The 25,832-nt window shown below is 36.4% G+C and overlaps 1 protein-coding gene across 4 annotated transcripts in view; it reads right to left on the reverse strand.

Moving 5' to 3' along the window:
- The window catches only part of adcy8.S (adenylate cyclase 8 (brain) S homeolog), a 180,550-nt gene that overhangs the window by 61,066 nt on the left and 93,652 nt on the right, over positions 1–25,832 (reverse strand). For 3 of the 4 annotated variants that reach the window (XM_018223968.2, XM_018223970.2, XM_018223971.2), the window contains exons 7-8: positions 25,241–25,511; positions 2,590–2,787 (exon numbers count right to left, since the gene is read on the reverse strand). In XM_018223968.2, the coding sequence (XP_018079457.1) occupies positions 2,590–2,787; positions 25,241–25,511 (469 nt within the window). The remainder of the gene's footprint in view (positions 1–2,589; positions 2,788–25,240; positions 25,512–25,832) is intronic. The other variant, XM_018223969.2, reaches the window with a different exon arrangement.

The following is a 25,832-nucleotide window of genomic DNA, read 5'->3' on the forward strand; positions in this document are numbered from 1 at the left end:
AAACAAGTTACCATCTGTGCAAAAATATGTGATCAACTTTGTATGCACTGGTAGGTTTAATTGATATTTGGGTTGCCTAGATTAAATAAACTCTATGAAAAATAAACAAATTGAATGAGAAGAGAAGATATACTATAAAACAGTATCCTTTCAGGCATAGATTGGCATTGCACCAACCCCCCCCCCCCATATATTTAGATGTATATTGCATCTGTAGTTGTATAGAACAAATAATAATTTTCTTAATTAATTTGTCACTTGGATTGTTAAAATTCATTCAACTGGTACTAATCTGATGGGCTAAACATCAAAATGGCAGTGGGGCTGCAGAGTAACTGGGTAGCTGAGCTGACACCTATAATGACCTGACACTCAAGACATTCAAGGTCTTGGCCAATCCAATTTCAGTCAGGGTTGACCAACAGGATTGCAAAATGGTGGCTAAATCTTTAATGAAACCCAACCCAGGAGACATGGTCAAACAGTTCATTTGATTGAAAAACACCATACAAAATCCTTAAAAAATACATTAAGTCCTTCCATTTTTATTTTATTGTGCTTTTTGTCTGTATTTCATCACATACATAGTGATTCAGCCCACATTTTAAAGACCCTTTCCCACTTTATAGCAGATGTTTAAATGGGAATGGGAAATGGGCAGTAAACGAGATTGCAAAATCAAGAACAGGATCATTATCTCTCTGATGCTATGGGATTCATTGATGACTCTGATTTAATGGCATTGAACTCAACAGTAATGACAGGAGAGAGAAGGTGCTGGGAGAGAATTGGCAAGAAACAGACATGCACAAGTCAATGAGTGAGATGACAGAAATAAAGCAAGGACGGTAAAGGTGGTTATGAAGACATAAGAGATTACATTTCTTGGCCCTAACATAAAATTTTGCTCTTGGACACACTTTGGGCAATGAGAACAACACAAGGACCCCCCAAAAAGCAATGTCTGTCAGAAACCCCCAGTAAGACTCATTCCTTAAATCAGTAGGACACAGCAGCTGATATCTAAAGGTGCACCACCCAAGACACATGCCACAACAGCGGGCCATATAACTTATTCCGCAACACTCATTTGTCATGATATGGCACAATAGGCACTAACCAGTTAGAATTATAAGTAGTATGTGTTTATTTAGGCATTATGCTATGTTTCCTAGCATTACCATGGACAACTGTGGTCATTATAATACTAATAATGAATTACATTTCCCATACTTTGTTGGGGATTGGGGACTTGTATTAGTTCTAAACTTGAACTAGATGCACATCTACCCTGTGTTTTCTACCAGTTCTATAATCCAATAACATTTGCCCTCATTTACCCATGAACCCATGAAAGCACAGTGAAGATCTTTTTTCTAGATTTTTTTGGTTGCAATTTAGGATTACCTACCTAAACAGCTATAGTTACTGGATGTTTAATTCTATTACAATTTTTTGGTTCTTTTAGATGTGTTTCTGGTATAGCCCTATCTGATATAGCTACAAAGAGAGTAATCTTTATCTAGTCGTTTTGCTAACTCAGCATGTCCTACCACATAAGCCAAATTTGCAGTGTGCAAATGCACTTATTAGATGGAACGTTGAGTGAATCTACGTCTGGTTCAGTGTGCCAGTGACATTAGCATCTTGGCAAAATCTGTCATGGCCATTGATGCAACCTACTGCTGGAACCCTGGAATTAAAGCCACATAAATTGGGGGTTATTTATCAAAGGTCAAATTTATGGGAATTTTGTTTCATTCAAATTCGGAATAGCTAAAAAAAAGTCCAATAGCATCTGTGCAGCTACCGTTGACTTCTATGGGACCTTGACAGCTTTTACTTGGAACAATTTTGTATTAGAGTTTCTTGTGGCTTTTACACTTAATACAGCTCAATTTATTTAGAGAAATAAAAAAAAAATTCTGAGAAAAAAATAGAAATCCGAATATTAGTAAATTTAGTAAATAGACTGCCTCACATTTGATGGGACAGTCAGCAAGTATCTGGACTTTTGTCCATGCTCCTGCCAGACCACTTTGATGACCATAATCCCACACCATTTTGAAAGAAACTCTGCACACCCTATTTTTTGCCTCAAAGTCTCTCCCAAAGTAGGAGTTGTCAAATATGAGCTTGCTGTTTAGTATTATACACATGGAACATGAAAAAACATAAAAAGAATATGTAAAAATTACATTTTTTTCTCCTTTATACATTTTTAGAGAAGAGCTGGGGGGATATTTAGTGATGCATGTTATAAAATAAAATGTAGAATGAGGACAGATGGAGAATGAGTTATTCCAAACACTGATGCATTGCAGTCAATGCAAGAGAGGGTTTCCAGTCTTCCCATTGAAGACAATTATGGTTCCACTTGTATTACCTGGCAGCATGGGCTTGCTCTCTACTGCAGCAAATATACTATGGCATGCTAGTGCATGAATGTTCACAGTAACTGACACTCCACCTGTAGCGTGCAATAAAAGTGATAAACAGACCACTAGACGTCTCATTGTGTCTTCCTGTAGTGATGTGGACATCTACGACAAGTTAATTGGTAAATATCAGCTATTAAGACCCAGCTACCTTATGCTCCAGGCTGGAGTTTTTAAACATCAGTGAGAAAGGCTTGATATGCTCTCTTCTCAATTTATCGCCACTCCGTAAGTCGATGGTGTGCTCTATTCGCTTGTTAATTTCCTCAGGCCCAGATTGGACATGCAAAGCTTGTGCAAGATGGTTTGGAAGCAGATTTATTGAGTTTCTTGTTAGAGCAGCCAGAGTCTAGGGGAAAGCACATGCAAAAAGAATAAACTGCTAGTCCCCTTTTGAGTTAAAATGCAATGTTTTAGGTCATGTAGCATCGCAAGTCATTACAGCATTCCATGCAGTTCATTCACTAGAGCTTACAGAACTTAAAATGATCTTGTTTTGACCAAGAACAGTTTAGCAAAGTGGTTACCAAGCTCCGTCTTCAAGATCAACCAACAGGCTGGTTTTCTCAATTTAACGGACACCTCAAAGGTGCTTATTCAATTGATTGTTGACTAATTGGTTGGTGAGTGGTAGATCTTGAGGAGTAAAACTTAGGCAACACATGTGCTGATGAGGGAGGCAAAGTTAATTATGATGTATGAACAAGCTAAATGTTGTAGAGTAGTTGCTGGACACTTTAGTGGAATGGATAATTTTTCCACACAGGTCTTGGAACAAGGTGGGGTGGAAACACATGCTTGATTGAATATATTAAGCACTACAGCCAATTAATTAAGAAAAAACTTATTGTTAACCCTGTTAAAAGCCATCGTTGATGCAAGTTTATGTTATAACTTTATTTTTTTTTTAAATCAGTCTTAAGAGCAGCAAATTGTCTCGCTTTCTTTTTTTACACGTGCAGTGTTCTATATCTCCCCCTCTCTCGTTGCATCTATTTATCTCTTTATAGAAATATAGTCTCTATTTCTGTCTGATCTCTCCCTCTCTCTCTGATATTATGTCACAATGTGACATAATGATCATATAAAAGCAAGAGGCCAAAGGCCAATTCAAACAGGGGGTACATCGAGTCATGTCATACAAATGACATCACTGAGCACCAATAATAACTGATGACTTCACTAAGCATTGTTTATAAAAATATAATTTACAGAGAGAGAGTTTTATTTGTAGAGGGAGAATTATAAAATAAACATAAAACAAAACCAAATGTGTATTTAAAACCTAAGAGGATATATTATAACAATGAATAAGAAGATCATACAATAAATTTTGATGCTTTAACTATCAGTAGGTCCTTCCAGACACCAGTTTATTAGAGGAAAGGAGGCTTTGTCTTAAAGGAGAACTAAACTCCCCCTAATGTGAAAAGTCCCTTCCACTACCCGCATAGTGACCCCATCCTTCCTTACTGCATAATGCATTAGTGACAAATTTGCCTGTGCAACTCACTTATCTGTTCAGAGTAGCGCAGCGGAGCTCAAGGCCCCCATCTTCTGCATCTCCATTTTTCTTCGGAGGATCCTCTTTTATGGAGTTTCCAGTGCATGCACAGTTGACTCAAACACTGGATTGGCTCCAACTGCGCATGCACCAAATATCTCCATGTCGGTGTTCCCTTCTGGAAGAAGATGCAGAAGATGGCCCTTAAGTTTTTCTGCGCTACCCTGCACAGATACATGAGATGCACAATTAAGGGCACATTTTTCACTTATGCACTATGCGGTGAGGAAAAAGAGAGGGGGCACTATGGAGGGTAGAAGGGGCTTTTCATATTATGTTTAGTTTTCCTTTAATATTCAGATAGGGTTTTTTTGTTTTCAGATTCTCTCCTTGAATCAGTTTTACTAGCAGATACATTAATCAACTGCAAGAAGGTGTTGGTAGCAAGTGAGAAAATACAAGTACTGAAATTAGCCTTTAGAACAAAGTTGAGCAAAGGACTTGTCCAATTGCCATATTGAGTCAAGAAAGATTTTCCCCCTTCAAGGCAAATTGTAGAGGCTTCAGAGTTTTTTTTTCATCTTCCTCTGGATCAACTAGCAGTTAAGCAGGTTTTAGATCATAAGTTTAACAGGTTTTTATAGACCATCACTTTGAACTTAATGGGGTGTGTCATTTCTCAATCTAATTACCATGCTACTAAGGAAATTATTGCTTTATAGCACATTATATTTAACAAAAATTAATTATTTAGAAATGCCCTAAAATGAACAATTTAGAATAATTGAAACAATTGGCAGAGAATAATTAAAACACAATTCAAAGCCATAAATAGCAATTAATGTACACAGTCAGTATTGCTGCACTGTCGGTTATTTTGAATTGCTACTCACTTGGGGTTAAGTTGCCTTTATCGAATAATTTAATAGTACAAATTTTGTCTATTATAGTGTAAACAGCACCATTATAGTGTATATTCACACTCCTAAACAATTCTGCCATTTTAGTGAAAAAGAAATCCTATCCTGAAATTGTCTTCTCTGTCAAAATTCTAATTCAAGCAGTGAAACTAAGGCATAGACTTTGGACTTTGATCTATGTAAGAAAAAGTGAAAAATGAAAAATGTTCTTTGCATTAATATTTTAGCACTCTTTAAAATTACATTTTAACATTTTGAAAATTTAAATTGTTTTGCCCAGCCTTTATTCCAGCAATTACAGCATCAAGAAATGTATTCGTTTTACACTACAGAATGAGTTGGACGACACTTATGCACCTGAATGTTTTTTGTTACAGGTTGGATTGAGATCAGAGCCTTGACTGGGCCATTGAAGGACATTCAATTTGTTATTAATCTACTCTGGCCTTCTTATTGGTACTATATGGAGTGACCATTAAAATCTGAGACTGTGTGATGCAACTGTTTTGGGATTCATTCATAGAATGTTTCCCATAATCCTTAAACAAAATGGAAGATGCCCTCTAGCACACATTCACAAATATATTAATGGTCAGTAAGTGAATGGGATTCTAAAATTTTTTTAATTATTCATCTCATCCCTATGCAAAAATACAAAAGGTGTTAAAAGATACAGAGATATATGGGATTCTTACAATGTTTAATCACAACTATAATTGTGCTCATTGTGAGATCTACAGTATATATCCCCTAGGGAAATACAATATGAAGAAGCAGATGAAAACTTCATGTAGCTGATAACTTTGCAGCTGACTTGTTACATGGAGAGTCTTCAAATCCCCCAAAAAATAATTATGTTGGTTTTTTAATGGTATTTACATGTGAGTGCTTCCCCCAAACTCAAGAAACAGATAATATTAAATTTAACACAGGCAAAGCAAGAGACTACACAGGGCTATGAAAAGGCCACCCAACATGAGTACATGAAAGAAGACAACAAGAAATATGTATACAGTTCATACTCACAACTCTACCTGGCTGCTTTAGGCAAAAGATTCTTCCTCAGGGCTTGGACTTAGTCCTGCCTACTTCACCCGTCATTACAGGGAGGTGGAAACTAGTTCCTGCCTTATAAATTATATAAATGATAAACTTTTCACGTCTGCTGTGCTGGCATTGCTCTGGCTATCCAGGATTCCGATCTGAAAGATTCGGGTAACTTCAGAAGGCCAAGGCTGAACATTTGCCCATTTTATGATTTGGTAAAATGGATCTAAGAAGGTCTAAGGTGGAACAAGTGTGGTTTTAGCCTTATATACAAAGTCACAAGTCTAAAATATTGTCCCTTTGTCAATGACTTATAATGGGCAACTCTTACTACATATAGGATTGTTATTCTATTAACCTATTGGCTGATCTTAACCAAAAGGTACTGGTATATATATCAATATATACCAGGGGGTGAAACACTGTGATACAGACAAAGACCAGATTGCACTACTCATGGAAGGGTTCTGTAGATTGGTTATCCAATGAAGCCAGGCTTGCAAGAGTTTTACTTGATTTTAAGATAAATTCAGATCATTAGTAAGCTTCAGCTTTGGTTAAGATATGGCATATAATAAACAGTTCATTGCAGGAATTTCTTTTAGATCAACAGAAAGGTTCATTGCTGATTAACTGAAGTAATAAAGATATCAGAAAGCTTCCAGTAGTAATAAAGATACCAGCAAGCTTCCAGTAGTAATAAAGATACCAGCAAGCTTCCAGTAGTAATAAAGATACCAGCAAGCTTCCAAACAAATGCTCTTTCTTGGGGCTGTGCAGTGGCCTATAATGTAGCTGAGCTATTAGTCATGGTTAAGTGCACTGAAGATGTTTTACATGATTATGATCCATAAAACCTACTTTCATGTTTACAAGATGTCGCCAGAATGTAGCAGGTTCAGTGCAAAAGGTGCATCATAATCCATAGTAAGAAAAAGACTGTCAATACTTGTTGACCTGGATCTATGAATGAGCATAGTATTTTACAGCTCCAGAACCAGACTTACCGACATATGAGAGCGTAGATATAAGGGAAATATCACTGCCATCATGATGATGAGTTTAGAGGAGCATATTGAAACCTAAAGAGCACTAGACACTACATCAAAACAGGAATCATTATGGCCATGACTCATGAGGTATTTTTTGGGTAAATTGTCCCTTATCAACCATGGAATCCTCTGCAATGTGTGACTGTTGCCTATATGCGCTTAAAGCTTATTATGGCAGTCATCCTGGAGCTGTATTCCCCAAATTGTTAGCAGGGAGGAGCAGGGGCAACAAATGGCCCTATCAAGTGGATGTCAGGTACATACTGAGCCCGAACTACAGATTCTTGGGCTGTTAGTGTGTGTTTGAAACACAGAATACAATATAGTGATAAGCTAGGACTGATAGCACATTTTTCAACATGCATTTTTCTGGGAATGTAATCTTTCCTTTGCTAATATTAGTTGTTCTGTATATAATGTGAGTCATTTTTATTTACGTCAAGCTCATACATCCTCTGGAGATTTGCCTAGAATAGAGATTCTCTGCTGAAGAACTGAGCATCTGGACTATTCAGGTCCAGCAGGTGAGCGGCATCTATTATAACTGTCACACATCATTTCCTAATCCTATTCATTTTTATATGTCTAAAATCTTCTGTGCATTGTTTTACCATTTGCTTTATCACTGGATAATCATTATCTCTAATATAGTGGAGGAGGAGTGTATCCTTAGTATAATTACAGAAGGCACACACATTTCTACTAAGGACACTTATACACATGCAAATCATATAATTCCTTTAGAAAATTATGTTAATGTGTTACTTATCAGTGGGAAATATCTCCATCACAAGGAAAACCAAAGGAAAAGTGGTTTGCTGCATAGGCACTGGTTGAACTACTCATGTTTGCACAACTTGGGAACAAGGGTAGTGGAAATAAGGGCTGGGCTTGACCTTTCATTCCTTATTGAATGCACTTGTAGGAATGCCTGATCACAGCAGACCTGTGGAAAATGGGTTTTGGGATGGGAGACCAAAATGTAAGCTTAGGCTCCATTTTGGCAGAATTCTACCAATTTTGAAAAAGGTGAAGAGCTCCACGGGTGGAAGGTTTGTGCCTTTTGTGCCTCTAGGCTTTCTGCAGCAACACCAATAAGTATCCAACTGCTGATAATTTGACCTGTGGCACATTCAGCCAACCATATGGTGAGAACACAAAACAGTCAATACTGTCTGTAGCTAGGACATGGGTAGCATGCAAGCGAGTTGCTTCAGCTCCTACAAATAGAATATTTTACAAAAATAATCATTAAAAAAGTAAATAATATGCTATTTACTAAAAAAAAAATTAACCTTTTTGTTTTCTTTATAGGCAACATGTATGGCAATATGCTTTTGTTATATAGGTAAAGAAAAAGGAGGATTCAGATCAGAATATTGGCCCTATCAGTCATTAAGTTTCCCACACAAGAAATTACTGTTTAACATAATCCATGGAAATAGTTTCTTGTATATGCACCACAATAAAATTGTTTTTCAATATTTTTACAAAGACCAACTGAAATTCTCAAACCTAAAAAAGAATGGTATCTGGCTTTCCCAATACATTTGCAGAATCTCAGCCAGACAGTAACATACAGAACAAAAGTTTATTAGTTTTTGTATAGCCGTTTTGCAATCTACTACATTTTGTTAGGAATCAATATTATTTGGTGAAAACATGTAATTTCACTATAGATTAGACAATTGACTGGACTTCTTAAATGTTAATCTACAACAAGAATAACGCATTTTACTCAGCCCCATCAGCAATTTATAGTCTCAGTAATGGTCAGTGGAACAAACAATTCTAAAAGGGACAACATATGCGTTAATACAATTAGTGGCCTTGGTTCATTTCAGAAAGAATCAACCCGCCTGCCTATCAATTTTTGTCCCAACGTCATAGGAAAACCAATCCTATATGTCATGTCACTACATACAATCAAAATCCTGCCTCTGGGGTGTAGGTCATTCCCTTGGTTTTATGGAAGTAGGATGCACTTATACAAATATATTTAAGAAATTTTTTTTTTTTTGAAACCTCAAAATTTCAAGAGAAAATGGGCAAGTACAACCTATTGCTGAACAAAGCGCCATGCTGAAAACAAATTTTAATATTTGCTTGAAATAGACAAATATATGTTGACCAACTTTTCCAACACAGCCACCTAGATGAATTATACCCAAACATGCTTCAAAGGAAAGGTTGAGGCTTAAGTTTAATGTATTAAATGTGGGATTCTAGTCTAGTCCCCAGCATGTTCAAGACTTACATTAATTGACTTCACACAGTACAGCTCATCCCTTGGCCTGGCTTCTATTCTATACACATTCTTGAGCTGACCAGTCACTTATGTCTTAGTTTCATTTGCCCCCCGGGTTGGACTGGGCCGATGGGACACCAGGAAAAAAACTTGTTCTTGGCCTCCTCCCAGCCTTGATGGCGCCCACAAAAAGAGAAAACAGTACACACAAAAAGGTACGCACAGGGGGAGAGGGGGTGGATGGGGGTTGAGCTACCAGGTAGGGCGAGGCCACGTGGGGCCCCTAAGGTTTTCTTTACTACTTCTGACTTTGGGATTTTTCCTTGTTATAAATTCTAATTTTTTTTACAACGAACCACCTTTGGTTCAAAACCTGTCTAGATTATACTTCTCTCTGATTTGTTCTGTACGTCTCTGTTGCTGAATTTGGCTTGGAACACCACTGAGATTGACCAAGCTCTCTGTTAGGGTTTTTAAGGTTGCCACCTTTTCTGTAAAAAAATACCAATCTTCCTTATATTCAATAAAATTAGTATCTAGCATAATTTTTACTGGTTAGGCTTGGAACATACCAGCCAGGTACTGATACTCTTATATACTGTAAAGACCATCAATGACTTTTCTGAGCTTGCTATCAAGCTTCTGTGAATCTATTCCAAAGTATGTAATGAATACCATTATCAAAACAAAGCTTTACCAAATATGTGCCTTGAAACGATAGGGGTGATTTTCTTAGACCCTAGACAAAAGTGCAAACGCACTAAGGGGCTCAGAAGAGTTCTCATAGAAGAGCACTTCCATCAACTAACTTGCTGCAATCTGCAACTCACACCAGATAAATAATCTTCAGCATCAGCATAGGGCAGACGTAAGCACAGGGTCCCATTAGAGCCTTTTGCCATTGGAACTCCCTTACTTGTGCATCTCAATGTCAGGTAGAGGGCAGGAGGAGAGCTATTAATATAAATATCCCTATAAATTGTTTTTGCCATAGGAAGATACCTTAGAACTATGGCACTGGTAGCATTTAAAAATGCTGATGCACACCAATAGAAACATATTTATTGGGCTGACGTTTTGGTCATCACCAGGTACCTTTATCAATTCTACAACAAAGAGACAATAAAACTATGACCAGAGGACTTCAACTACCTTATCAACAGGAAAATAGAGACGAGACATAACAAAGATGTGAGTTTAAACTCAAGAATTCTGTCTGGAGAGACCAATTACGGGAAAAGAGAAAGTCAAGTCTGTAGCCTGTATGTGCTGGATATACACACTGGGGGGATTCTGTCTTAAAGAGGTTAAATGGGTGAACAGAGCAGAAGACAGAAGAGCAATAATGACCTACTGAAAGAACCACAGAGGGCAGCAACTATTATCAATAATAAATCAATAAAATGCCATGAATACTGGTTCACCTATTAGAACGTCTACATTTAGCCATAGGTCTGTCTCTCTACAAAAAGTTCCATGAGCTTTGCCTTTGTTAAGGAGAACAACTTGAGAGGGAGCTGAAGCTGAGTTTCATTAGTTTGTGTTATTTATAACCTTCTCATGCCTTCACTGTGCCCTGCCTGTCAGCATGAGGCAAATAATGTGTTCGATTTCCATGGTTACATTAGGAAGTTGGTTGCTGTGCATGCCTCAGCATACAACAGTCAGGAAGATCATTTGTGAACCACAGAGCAAGGGGTTTTAGGCAAGAGGTGTTTTCAAACACACCAACAAAGGTTTTAAAATAAATACTGACAGAAGAAAGCAGTCTGTAGGTTAAATGTCACCAGCAGAACCGCACTAACACTTCATGGGCCAAAAAAACATATGTCTGTAATATCAGAGCCCCCATGGGTGGAGTCTAATAAATGCTAAGGCTCCCCTAAACCAACATCAATACATTTCCCTAAATCAAAGAGAATGGAGGTTTTATGCAAAAAGTTAAGCACTTTATTCATCCCACAATGTTTTCTGGGGTTATTATACATAGTGCAGTATTTATCTTGCCTTGTGTTCTGGTCTGAAATTGGCACTGTATTTACCCTGTCATGTGTTCTGTGGGAACGTATTTGAAAAACGTCGGATAAATGCAAAAATATAAGCATTCATTCACTATTGAAAAAAGGAGTGTACCGATCCTTTATTCCTATATGATTCACCTATTGATCGAGCACCTCCAACTATGTCCGAAGTGCGGGCGCTCCAAAAATATATATATATACTTCCATGTGTTCAGGGACATTATATGGAGTTGGCTTTGGGATAGTATGAGTAGTGATGGGTGAATCTGTGCAGTTTCATTTCGTCAAAAAATATGTGAATTAACCGTGAAGTGGCGACAAATTTGCGAAACACATTGGAGTCAATGGGCGTCAAAATAATTTTGACGTAGATCATTTTTAACGCGAGCGACAATTTTTATATGCGCGACTATTTGGTCCAAGTCAGTGGGCGCCTTAATAATAATAAAGTCAATGGGCGCCCTAATAACTTTGACGTGTGTCAATTTTTTGTGACGTGGCAATGAATTTGCTTGTGGCAAAATGTGGAAATTTGCCACAAATTAGTGTCTGACGAATTTATTCACCTATCACTAAATATGAGGGATAAAAATATCCTCAGTTAGCTTCCCCAAACAAAAAATAACCCTCTGCCTACAGGAGCCTCCTTATTACCTTTCAAGGCAAAGTTACATTGCAGTTCTTCTAATATGCCCCCCTCCAGTAACAGGCAGTTGTGATGTACCTAGTCTAGGACATGATGTATATACTGTATCTAGTCTAAGACACGATATATGAACCTAGTCAAGGACATGGAGCACAAACTCCTTTGAGTGGAACATGTAAGTTAAGTTTGGCTTGCAAGAGGGCTTTGTAGTTCTAATCTTAGTTTTTGCTGGGCTTTGAGGTAAAGACCTTTACTATAATTTTAGAAGGGCCTACATTGCAGATAACATGGATGACTAAAATAAATTGTGTTTTGTTTGTGTTATTTGCTATAAATGAGACGATGAAGGAAAAACACATTATAATGTGTCCACATTAATTTACTTGGGAGACTTCTAAATCAGTTGACCTTCAGATATTGAATACATTAACAATAAATACAATGGACTTTCAATGGAAAGATGTCATGTGTTTACACTTGTTGGACCCTAGTCCTAAACTGATCCATGAAACAAATAAATACTATTAGTTAACCTGTTAAAGTCATGGTTGACTCTGATGAATCTTGAAGTTAAAACTACAAAAGATATCAAGAGATTCATGAACTTGTCCAAGATGACAAACCCACAAGCTGCCTTGGGATTTGGACCAGGGTCTCTAATTTAAAACTGATCTTGGGTACAATGGAAGCATTGGCTCGCTGCTCTAGCTGTTAATACTATTTAGGTCAATTATTCTTTCATTACAGGGTTATCTTGATGGATAAAGTAAGTGTACAAGCCTCTGGCTGATTTTCTGCCTGACACTAAAACCAATGTTGTCCTGCAATAAAATAGATGAATAAAATTCTCTATAAATAACAAAAAAAAAACAACAAATCTTGCAGTGGACAGTGACAAAACAGCAGGAGACTTGGTTTCCATAGCAAACATGCAATGGCAGCAGAATTATTGCTCCTCCTGGGGAACAGAAGGCATAAAGGCAAAGCACAAACAATATTCTAAAGCTTTAACAATAAGGATATCAATGCTAACAATTGTAGGGCTAAGGTTGAATAATTGTGCTTATTTATATAGATACTAAATATTCTGCAGTTTTCAAAAGAGATTATACATCAGTGATAGCAGTCACCACACCAATAAAGCTTACAATCTAAAGTCTTTATCACAGTCAAACACATAAGCTTCTATCAGGAGCCAATTAACCTGCCTGTCTGTTTACAGGAGAAAACCACAGTACCTGGAGGAGAACCAGACTGGAACAGAGGAAACATACAAGGGGTAACTAACCAACTAACTAACTAAGTGTGACGTCAGACACAAATCCCCATGTGTTTTTTTTACCTGCAGTGCAGTTCCCCCCCACAATGCTTAATGGAAACTGCCATGTGCGGGACATTGCAATTCGGCTCAATGCATCTGCATTTCGAAGCATATTGGGTTCAAGTTCATGTTCATACTGCGGACACCGTTCATTCATACTCAATTCGAAGTAAAAATCAAAGTAACCCTAATATTCGAAAATTCGATAATCAAAGTACTGTCTCTTTAAAAAAACTTCGACTTCAATACTTCACCAAATTTAACCTGCCGAAGTGCTATGTTAGCCTATGGGGACCTTCTACAACCATTTTCTAAGTCTTCACACATCGAAGTAAAATAGTTTGATCGTACGCTAAAATCGTTCGAATCGTTCGGTGAAAAATCCTTCGACTTCAATATTCGAAGACGAAGTATTTTAATTTGATTTGATTTTTTACTTCGAAATTCGACCCTTGATAAATCTGCCCCTAAATTTTTGGATTATTTGGATAATAGTTTTTTTTCCCCTTAACTTCTTTATATACAACAAGGCATTAGTTACAGTGAAATCAATACAAAGCTCTTGTGACACCCTTGGGTTAACTTGTTCTTGCTCCCAAATAACTGTTTTATTATTACACTGAAAAAGCAAATAATTATTTAAAATTTTGTTTTATTTAGATACAATGGAGTCTATGGGAGACTGAGCTTTCTGGATCACGGGTTTCCCGATAACGGATCCAATACCTTTCTCTTGTTTTAAGGGCAAGTCTACAAGTCTCTTCCATGGAGTAAGGCAGGATTGCTGCTTAGATTTTTGCCAGAAAGGAAATAAATGTACAAAAGTCCAGACAGAAATATAACTATAACCATAATTAGAAAAACATCTCACCCAAAACCGCACTATATTAAACAGCAATGACAATCGACATAAGGTTGTCAGCATCAATGTAGCCAATGTATATAAAATTCCTATCTGATTATCTAGAAACCAATTGAGTCTGGAAGGTCAACATCATCTACTTTACAGATCTTGAAATTACTGGTGATTCATCTCATTGAAACATCTAAGTATATCATCTTGCTGTATGAGACCCCCTACTCATAATCAGCGAATAGGAGCCAACATTGCCTATGGGAGATTTATAATGATATCACCAACCCGGCACCTCTGTGTTTTCTGATTCTCAGAAAAGGTTTTTAATCTATTATCACTGGGAATCACCGAGTACTTTGATTTTAATGAGATATCTATATCTATTTCTTTACAGAATGATCATTCTTCCACATAGGATTACAGTACAGGCTCTTCTTTTACACTGAGGTTTTAATATTGATTAATACAGTCATGGCTTTGGCTTTTTATGTCCAGTTGGCCACTGAGCTTGGCTTATTAACCTTAGAAACCTCTCTTTAATATTCAGAAAAAGGATTATGTTGATTGGTTACAGGAGAACTAAACCCTAAAAATGAATGTGGCTAAAACTGCCATGTTTTATATAGTGAACTTATTGCACGAGGCTAAAGTTTGAGCTTGTCAATAGCAGCAATGATCCAAGACTTCAAACTTGTCACAGGGGGTCACCATCTTGGAAAGTGTCTGTGACACTCACATGCTCAGTGGGCTCTGATTGGCTGTTGAGAAGCTAAGCTTAGGGCTCGTCACTAATTATCCAGCAGAAAATGAGCTTCCCTGGCTGTAATACAAGCTGATGCTACAGGTTTGCTGATTATTCAATTCTGATGCTAATTGCACTGGTTTCTGTGCTGCCATGTAGTAATTATGTGTATTAATTACTAATCAGCCTTATATTGTGACATTTCTATTCTATGTGTACTGTATATTGTGAGTGGGTCCCTAAGCTCAGTAAGTGACAGCAGCACAGAGCATGTGCAGTGAATCAGCAGAAAAGAAGATGGGGAGCTACTGGGGCATCTTTGGAGACACAGATCTTTACTGCTATAGGGCTGTGGTTGCCTTGGGCTGGTACAGAAGCACAAAACATCATGTCAACATTTCTACCTACTTCTTTAGTTTAACTTTCCTAACAAAACTTCCAAAATCTCGATCTTCATATTTTAAGGGGCAGATTTATCAAAGGTCAAATTTCGAATTCATGTGAATTAATTTTACTCTAACAAATTTGAATGTACTCACAACTCGAATGGGAGGTTATTAATGAAAATTTTTGAACGTCTTAAATATGATCGAATGGGAAGGACCCGAAAATTTGATTTGTATTCAAATCAAATACGGAACAAAACTCTTAAGACTATTAACATCTTCAAATGGGTCAACTGACCTCTGCCATTGACTTGTAAATGAATTCGGAAGGTTTTAGGTGGCGAATATTCGAATTAGAATTGTTTTCATGGTTAAGTTGAGTTGGTGCTTTTAAATTCGAATTTGTGAGTTGTGACACACAAAAAAATGAATGAATTTGAATTTACCATTCGAACCTTAATAAATCTGCCCTTAAGTCTTCTAGAAAGTCATGTAAACATTAAATAACCCAATAGACTGGTTTTGCTTCCAATAAGGATTAATTATATCTTAGTTGGGATCAAGTACAAGTTACTGTTATTACAGAGAAAAAGGAAATTATTTTTAACAATTTGGATTATTTGAATAAATGGGAGCTTTCGGGAGGCTTTCCGTAATTTGGAGCTTTGTGGATTACAGGTTTCTGGATAATGGATCACATACCAGCATACAGAAATAAAGTCTACCAGAGAGGAAACCAGTGATATTTTAGAGTTCTAAATGTATAAAAATCATTGCAAAATGATGCAAACTATGACATGCTTTCCTTTAATGATTTGTCCATGACAGAGGCCTTAGTTGGACTAAATTCTTCATTCTTCTAATGATGTGAGCCCAGCAAGATCAGAGGCAGCAGTAAACACAAACATAGCAACATGGTGGGAATCTGGATCAACTAGATGTGTTGGATCATTCACTTGGGACTCATATCCTACTGGGACAAAAGTGGGGATGAGATAAAGTGATCACATAAGAATTAAATGTAGAAACAAGGCCTCTCAAGATGTTTTTTGGCCTTTAAGAGCACTATGGAGCTCAAACATGGATTATAGCAAATAGCCGTCTCTCTGTATGGAAATACTGTAGTTGGACAGGACAGGACTAGATGAAGCCACATCCACCAGGAAGTAAGTTCTAGGTATCAGGAATTCATTGGGCATTACATGCTTATGGCACTGTGTATAATTAATAATGTTCTTTAGAAACAGGCGAGAGTTTTATATAAAGTTAGCTGATCTGCTTGAATTCAACAAACGCACCCCAATGGTATTTATTAAAATACAGGTATGGGACCTATTATCTAGAATGCTTGGGACCTGGGGTTGTCAGAAAACAGATCTTTCTGTAATTTGGATCTTCGTAACTTAAGGGGCAGATTTATCAAGGGTCAAATTTCGATGTGATAAATACTTCAAAATTCGACCATCGAATGGCTTTACTTCGACTATCGAAGTCGAAGTTTTTTTCACCGCATTTGACTGTTTGCGGTCGTAGTAAAATCGTTCAACCGAACGATGAAATCCTTAGAATCCTTGAATTTCGAATTTTTTTACTTCGAAAATTCCCTCGAATTCACTTCGACCCTTGATAAATCTGCCCCTAAGTCTATTAGAAAATCATTTAAGCATTAAATAAGCCCAATAGGCTGGTTTTGCCTCCAATAAGCATTTATTATATCTTAGTTGGGATCAAGTACAAGCGACTGTTTTATTATTACAGAGAAAAAGGAAATCATCTTTAAATATTTGGATTATTTGGATAATAGGTTTTTTTCCCATACCTACTTTATATACAACAAGGCATCAGTAACAGTGAAATCAGTTACAATGCCATTGGGTTAATTTGTTCTGGCTCCCAATCGATTCAGCTTTACAAACAATTAACAGTTTGCATTAGGGAAAGCTCAAAACTTCGAGTCCTTTTCCTTCTGCCAATCTCTATACAGTATTAAAAGCAGATTATCCAAAAAAAAGCTAGAGAAGGAGTACAACAATATAAAAGGGAAACAATATATATTGTAGTATTTATGTTTAAACTCAATCACCACTTGTGCTACTTAGAAGTGAAGTGAGTCACCAGATGTTTGAGTTTAGTTGCCCTTTAAACACACAGACCATGAACATTGGTGTATAAGGATTAATTAATGTTTTGGCTCCACAAAATGCTTTTTCAACAATTTGTATGGCAGATTGATGAGCGCTGGATTATATGCAATACTCAGAAGTTTTCACCGTTTTTAGGCAAAAAAGCATAAGAAATAGGAGTTTTTGGGTGAAAAATCCAAAAAATTCCTGAAAACCAGATTTTTTCCCCGCAAAGCAAATTTTCCGGAAAATTTAAAAAACCAGAGCAGATTTGATCAAAGTTTGTAGCAGAAAATGTTGAGATAGAATCGGATTTTGATAAATAACCCCCTTATATAGATTCCCTTTTTTATTGATCATTATGGATAATCTCCCAATCGATTAAACAGCGAAGATTATTTACACTGTTTTACTAGAAACATTTAAAATGCATTTTTAAAGTGGAAGAATTAATGCCTAACTGTGCAGAAAATCGCCGGCAGTTTTCAGAAAGCCCCCGGCCATTATCTATTCAGCGGGTCATTCAAGTCTCACATTAAAACCACTTTTGTTATTTTCCTATTATTAGGTTTTTTTTTAACTGCTTGTCTTTTATGTCATTAAATATGTTATACTGTGCCCCTCAGGACTACAGTGGATCAAAATGATGTCTGACTCATCAGCAATCACAATAAAAAGCATTTAATTTTACTTAAAACCACATTTGCTATTGACTATGTAGAATAATGTTGAATAAAATATGGATTTATTACAAAGAGGAACTAAAGCTCCAACTGGCAATTGCCCACTAGAGTAGAAATAATGCACAGAGCAGCCATACTAAATGCCAAGAACACAAGCTCTTTGCAAATTATTTTAATGTTGGCCAACCCAATCTCGTGTACCTTTTACTGGCACTAGGACCATTCTACATATGAACTTTGCTTCAAGATTAAAGGGATACTGTCATGGGAAAAAATGTTCAAAATGAATCAGTTAATAGTGCTGCTCCAGCAGAATTCTGCACTGAAATCTATTTCTCAAAAGAGCAAACAGTTTTTTTTATATTCAATTTTGAAATCTGACATGGGGCTAGACATATTGTCAATTTCCCAGCTGCCCCAAGTCATGTGACTTGTGCTCTGATAAACTTCAATCACTATTTACTGCTGTACTACAAGTTGGAGTGATATCACCCCCTCCCTTTCCCCCCCAGCAGCCAAACAAAAGAACAATGGGAAGGTAACCAGATAGCAGCTCCCTAACACAAGATAACAGCTGCCTGGTAGATCTAAGAACAACACTCAATAGTAAAATCCAGGTCTCACTGAGACACATTCAGTTACATTGAGAAGGAAAAACAGCAGCCTGCCAGAAAGCATTTCTCTCCTAAAGTGCAGGCACAAGTCACATGACCAGGGGCAGCTGAGAAATTGACAATATGTCTAGCCCCATGTCAGATTTCAAAATTTAATATAAAAAAATCTGTTTGCTCTTTTGAGAAATGGATTTCAGTGCAGAATTCTGCTGGAGTAGCACTATTAACTGATGCCTTTTGAAAAAAACATGTTTTCTGATGACAGGATCCCTTTAAGGTTAAGAAATCATCCAGACTAATGAAATCTGAAGTTTGAAATTTGAAAATAAAATCTGAAATTTAAGCAAACTATGTTTTGAGCCAAGTCTTTTTATTTTCATTTAATTATAAATGATAGCTGACCTTTTAAAGGGGCTGTTCGCCTTTAAATTAATGTTAGTATGATGTAGAGAGTGAGATTCTAAAACAATTTACAATTGGTTTTCATTTTTTATTATTTGTGGTTTGAGTTATTTAGCTTTTTATTCAGCAGCTCTCCAGTTTGCAATTTCAGCAATCTGGTTGCTAGGGTCCAAATGACCCTAGCAACCATGCATTGATTTGAATAAGACTATGGAATATGAATAGGAGAGGCCTGAGTATAAAGATAAGTAATAAAAAGTAGCCTTACAGAGAGTTTTTTTTTTTTTTTTGAGATGGAGTCAGTGACTCCAAGTGAAATCTGAACGGAGTCAGAAGAAAAAGGCAAATCATTAAAAAACTGCAATAAAGGAAAAATTAAGTTAAATTGAAAAGTTGTTTAGAATTAGCCATTCTATAATGTACCAAGGGGGTTATCTATCAAAGTCTGAATTTATTGCAATATTTTCTGCTACAAACTCTGATCAAATCCACTTGGGTTTTTTATGCTTATTTATTATTACATTTTCCCGCAAAAAATCAGATTGACCTTGAAACTCAGATTTCTTATGCTTTTTTGCCCGAAAACTCCGAAAACTTATTGCACAAAACCCAGCGCACATCAAAAAATCATTGGGACTTCTCCCATTGACTTATATGCAACCTGGACAGGTCTGAGATGCAGGATTTTCTGATTTGGACTTTTCCATCCTCTGGATTTAATACATTTACGAAAAAAAATTGTGATTTTTAAAAAGTCTGATTTTATAAAAAAAAAAAAAAAAAAAATTTTTAGGGATTTTTGCATTTGGAGTTTAGTAAATAACCCCCTTACAGTTAACGTAAAGGTAAACCACCCCCTGAAGGCCACATGGATAAATGAGCCATAGTCTTGATTATATCCCTAAAAGAGGCCTTATAGTAACAAGAAATAAAATATGCCAATATTAACCATATTAGAAAGCATATATTTCTACACTGTCAATTTACTGCCTCAGCTGAAACTCTTGGGAAGAAACAACCTTTGGGCTCATTTATCAACCCTGGGCAAATTTGCCCCTGGGCAGTGTCCTATAGCAACCAATCAGTGATTAGCTTTTTGAAACCAGCTGCAAGTAGAACAATGAATGCAGACATCTGATTGGTTTCCATGGGTTACTGCCCATGGGCAAATTTGCCCAGTGTTGATAAATAACCCACCTTGAGTTTCCCTTGCAAATGCTCAATGCAAGTCTGATCTTTTGTTAAGAGACAACAGAACATCTGACTTTGTTAGACTTTTGCTTATCCCATTAGAGGGGTCAAGAAAACTGATCCCTGCGGCTAGTTAAAGGGTCACTGCTATCACAGGAGCTGTTGGATTCCATGTTGTAAGACAGAAAGAGCACTGCACATGTCAGCATGTCTTGGGTTTTCCTTGTAAAGTATAATCATGTCGACAGATACAAGGTTTATTTATGTGATCTTTAAAAGGCCTTAAACATTCTCCCAACCATAGCTCAACAGCAACAACGCTTTTAAGGTAGCCCCACATTGTCCCTTCCATGGAAGAGACATCAGGCACTCACAGATCCCATGAACAGGCAGGTAAACTGTAGACTTAATTTTAGGCAAATGGTAGACAAACATACAGCCTTACCTACAGCTCAAGGTGGAGGTATTCCGCCATGGAAGAGACATCAGGCACTCACAGAGCACATGAACAGGCAGGTAAATAAACTGTAGACTTTATTTTACACAAAAGGTAGACAAACACCCAGCCTTATGCATTTCGTGCCTTCAAACACTCATGAAAATCATATGCTTTTCATTTAAAGGAAAACTATACCCCCAAACAATGTAGGTCTCTATAAAAAGATATTGCATAAAACAGCTCATATGTAAAACCCTGCTTCATGTAAATAAACAATTTTCATAATAATATATTTTTCTAGTAGTATGTGCCATTGGGTAATCATAAATAGAAAATTGCCATTTTAAAAAAATAAGGGCCGCCCCCTGGGATAGTACAATTCACTGTGCACACAAACCTACTAAACAAACCATACATGTTAGGTCACATGAGCCAATCTTTTGCTTCCTCACTTCTTCCTGTTACAATTAGAGCTGCAGTATTTCTGGTCAGGTGATCTCTTCCTGTTACAGTTAGAGCTGCAGTATTTCTGTTTACAGTTAGTACTTCCTGTTACAGTTAGAGCTGCAGTATTTCTGGTCAGGTGATCTCTGAGGTAGCACACAGACCATCACAAAAAGGTGGCTCAAGGCAAGAGATGTAAAAGGGCAATATTTACTTAAATATATAGACCAGTTTGGTAAGATTCTTTAATATTCCACTTAATATGATGTAAACTATCTGTTGCTTAAGTGTTCATTTTGGGGGTATAGTTTTCCTTTAAGCCTATGCTTAAGTGCCTGAAGGCACTAAATGCGTAAGGCTTTGTGACTGTCTACCTTTTGCCTAAAATTTAGGCTTAAATGAAAAACCTATGGTTAAGTGCACGAAGGCACAAAATGCATAAGGCTGTGTGTTTGTCTACTTTTTGTCTAAAATACAAAAGTCTACAGTTTATTTACTTGCCTGCTCATGTGATCGGTGAGTGTTTGCTGTCTCTTCCATGGTTGAATACCACCACCTTGAGCTGTAGGTCTGGGGCATGCGCACCCAGACCCCACATCTAAACTGGTGAGATTATACACTTTTGGCTATGCACCAGGAACGTTTCTTAGATACTGAGTTATATTGTCCATGCACATGTTCCAGTACAGTACCTTGGCTATCTTCCACTGTTATCCCAGCAAACTGGCAGCCAGACACTCTGGACATAAAGTGTAGAGGAGTTGTTCCAAAAGCTTATTTTAATAACTTTACGACAAAGTGGCATAAAGCGATACAGCAACAGAAACGTGCATTACAGATATAAAACACAGCAGACAAACCATTAAAAAGGCTTCATGCAGGCAACATTCCAACACATGACTAAACTTAATAATACATGCATTTTTATTGGCTCCAGGTAAGATTATGATAATGAAATTAAAATAAAAATAAAAGACAGAGTTGATGATATGGCAACAGTAGTGAACCATAAGAAAGCTTTAATGACTGTGTGTAGCATTGATGCTGTTCTACAATATCATAATTGAATCAAGTTGAAATTTTAGGGGTACTTGTCCCCTATGTCCCCATTTTTATTTGACTTACTGGCAATAACTGCTGAGAAAGTAATAATAGACATGCCTAGTTCTTACACTGATGCAGACCCCCTCTTTCTGGGCTACTCTCTTTCACATGGTCAGGAAGAGCCTAAGGCTTTTTTTCCTCACTAAGAAGGTTGGGTTGAAGATGAAGCTCTGGCCATTAGACTATATAGTAACATAGTAAGTTAGGTTGAAAAAAAGACACTCATCCATCAAGTTCAACCTTTTAGGTCTATATATAACCTGCCTAACTGCTAGTTGATCCAGAGGAAGGCGAAAAAAACCCTCTCCAATTTGCCTCAGGGGGAAAATTAGAGGCTTCAAGATGGAAATCCGATCCATAACCCTGTATTCCCTCACTTGCCATCCAACCCCATCTTAATGCTATTTAATGTATCAGCCTGTACAACTGATTTAAGTACAAATTTTCACAGCTCTCAATGTAAAAAAAACCTCTTCCGAATACTTAGACTAATGGGTTTATTTATCAATAATCGAATTTGTGAGGTGTTAGTGTTTTTTTTTTAACTTTGAATAAACTCACAATTTCATAGAAAAATTCAAAATGAAAAACTCAATTTAATACAACCTTGGAAAACAACTCAAATACTTCAAATTTGTGAGTTTACAAGTCAAGAAAACACTAAAAAAAAATCAAATGTAAAAAATGGCTTGAATTTCGCCCAGTACAGCTGCCATTGACTCGCAAAGCTTTTAGATGCCAACATTTTACATTAATTTTATAAGTGCTTAATAAATACCAAAATTCAAATTTTTGAAAAAAGCTCAAATTTGTCAGTTTTTTTGCAAAAAAAATTTGAATTGTGCCAAAAACTTTTAACTTAATTTGCACTCCCTAAGCATTTGATACATTAATTAACTTCTTTTCCATGCCTACCATGGCCAATCAATATCAATGCACAGGGAAATCCTCCATCATGCTTTTCATTGTGGTCCAACACTAAGGGGCACATTTACTAAGGGTCGAATTTCGAAGTGGTAAAACTTCGAAATTCGACCATTGAATTGTAGAAATTCAATACTCAGAAGTTTTTTTTAAATGAATTTAGCCATTTGTGATCAAATTCAAAATGCTCTAATCGAACGATTTGAACGATTTAATCAAACGAACAAATCATTTTCAAAAAAAAAAACTTTGACTTCTAAAAACTTAGCCAAATACTGGCTATAGGTTCTAGGAGGTCCCCATAGGCTAACATAGCAATTTGGCAGGTTTAAGGCGCTGAAGTGTCAAAGTCAAAGTTTTTTAAAGAGACAGAATATTCAAAGTTTTTTCAAATCAAATCGAATTTTGGCCTATTCGTTGATCGAAGTACCCAAAAATTACTTAGAAATTTGAAGTTTTTAAATTCGAAAATTCACTTCAAATTCACTTTGACCCTTAGTAAATGGGCCCCTAAGCCCTGCCTTACCATGAAATAAGAGGATGAGAGAATCAGAGGTCCATACCTATGGAATTACTGGAGTATAGAATACAATAATTTATCCAGGGTTTAGGTTTTTAAAAAAATTTCTCTAATATTTTGTGCTAGAAAAAAGTCACAGTGACATAAATATTGCCCATAATGTGTTTTGCTAATTTTCGGCCATTTCGCGGATTTTCTCGTAGTTTCGCAGATTTTTCGGTGAAGCAGGAAATGGATAGATTCTCTCATCATTAGAGGAGAGTGATGTCCATATTATAATGAAACATTAGATTTCTTTTAATATCTTTAAAATATAATGTGAGGCTTTTTTCCATGGGGGTATCTTCCCCTGTGTAGGGCACCTTGTCTCCATTCACTTTATTAAACTGAGCTGTCAGGAGAACTTTTTTGGGGTTAAAATTGACTGTGTGCAATACCCCATGCTCCATCTGTGCTTCAATAACACATACTCATAGGGGCAGATTTATCAAGGGTCGAATTTCGAAGTAAAAAATACTTTTTGAAATTCGAACATCGAATTTAAATACTTCGAATTCGAATATCGAATTTGAACTTTTTTCATCGAATTTGGGTATTCTGCGGTCGAAGTAAATTCGTTCGAACTATTTTATTGTACGATTTTATTTCGACTTCAAAAAACTTCAAAAAATGCTGTAGAAGGTCCCCATAGGCAAACATAGCACTTCGGCAGGTTTCATTTGGCGAAGTATTGAAGTCGAAGTCTTTTTAAAGAGACAGCACTTCGATTATCGAACGGTCGAATATTCGAATGATTTGATAATTGAAGTTGTAGTATCCTATTCGATGGTCGAAATATCGAAGTATTGAAATTTGAATTTTTTTAGTTCTGAAATTCCCTCGAATTCACTTTGACCCTTGATAAATCTGCCCCTTAGAGTCTTCACGGTCAGAAGCATTGCATTGGTGTTGCACATTTCATATGCTGGTATACTAACCTAGACAATTCCTAGTGGCATGATCTTTATCTGATTGTGAATTAGGATCATATAATTTCATTGCATCAACTCTCTCTACATTGGCATAGTAGTGTTATTTCAAAATCAAATGCTGAATTAAAAAATAATATATTTTGATATATTTATAGAGGGTGAATTTATTTTTAGATATTTTTTAATAATTTTGTCAAATATGATTTAAAAAAATGAATGTATGGCAATGGTAATCTCTGGAACACATTCATCTAAAATGCTGTCTCTTTATTCATGCATCAATACATGCATTTGGGGCATCAATCATAAAACACACCTGTGTAGGATTGAGAAGAACCTAGCATCACCAAAAAATCTAATATTGTATCCATTTTTTTGCTTTATTTTGCACACACACATTTAATTTATGTATCAGTTTCTTACATTTTTAATGGCATTTAATTCTAATAAGGCATCTGGGCTGGCATTTCCTTCAGTTCATACATTTTGTAGGTTAATTCATCCCTTGGGCAATTTGCATAATTATTTCTAGTTGCAAGTTAAAGGAAAGGTTAAAGATGGAATTTTTTCCCTAGGGGGCTTTCAGAACTGAGCTTTGTTCATGCATGCCTTATATTTGTTGACATAATGGAAATTGGACTTACATTTTGCTTGCCCACAATGTTATCAAATGGAAGTTCTGGGCTCCATGAACCTTCTGTGAATGTTGCTCCACTGTTTCTTCTGTCGGTGGGACTGACAGACTCCTTCACAATATCTTCAGGTAAAGTCAGGAGATTTTCCTCTGGTTGTTTAATTAAGTATGACTCAATGTTATGTTTCCTCAAAAATTCATTTCTTTCTTTACCGTGGCCCTCTTCCACATTATAATCCCCATTAAGGCAGTCCAAGGTAGCTTTTGATATATGAATTCTCCTGCAAAAAATATCAATAAAATGATAATTTCGACACTTTAACACTTTGTCCTGACATTATCAAGTTTGAAATTAGAATTTTTGCCACTATTCGAATTTTTTTGCACAAAAACTCACAAATTCAAATTATATTTCGAAAAAACTTAAATGTATAAAAATCAAAAACTCGAATGTAATACAAACTTCATCTAAATCTAAAAGCTGGCGAGTTCATCTAAAAGTCAATGGAAGTTGTTTTATGCAAAATTTTTCTCGAGTTTGTAAACTCATAAATTCAAGTTTTTTTCATGATTATCACCGATTAAGTTTTTTACATTCAGAT

This window comes from Xenopus laevis, chromosome 6S (assembly GCF_017654675.1).
Source record: "Xenopus laevis strain J_2021 chromosome 6S, Xenopus_laevis_v10.1, whole genome shotgun sequence".
NCBI classification, from domain to species: domain Eukaryota; kingdom Metazoa; phylum Chordata; class Amphibia; order Anura; family Pipidae; genus Xenopus; species Xenopus laevis.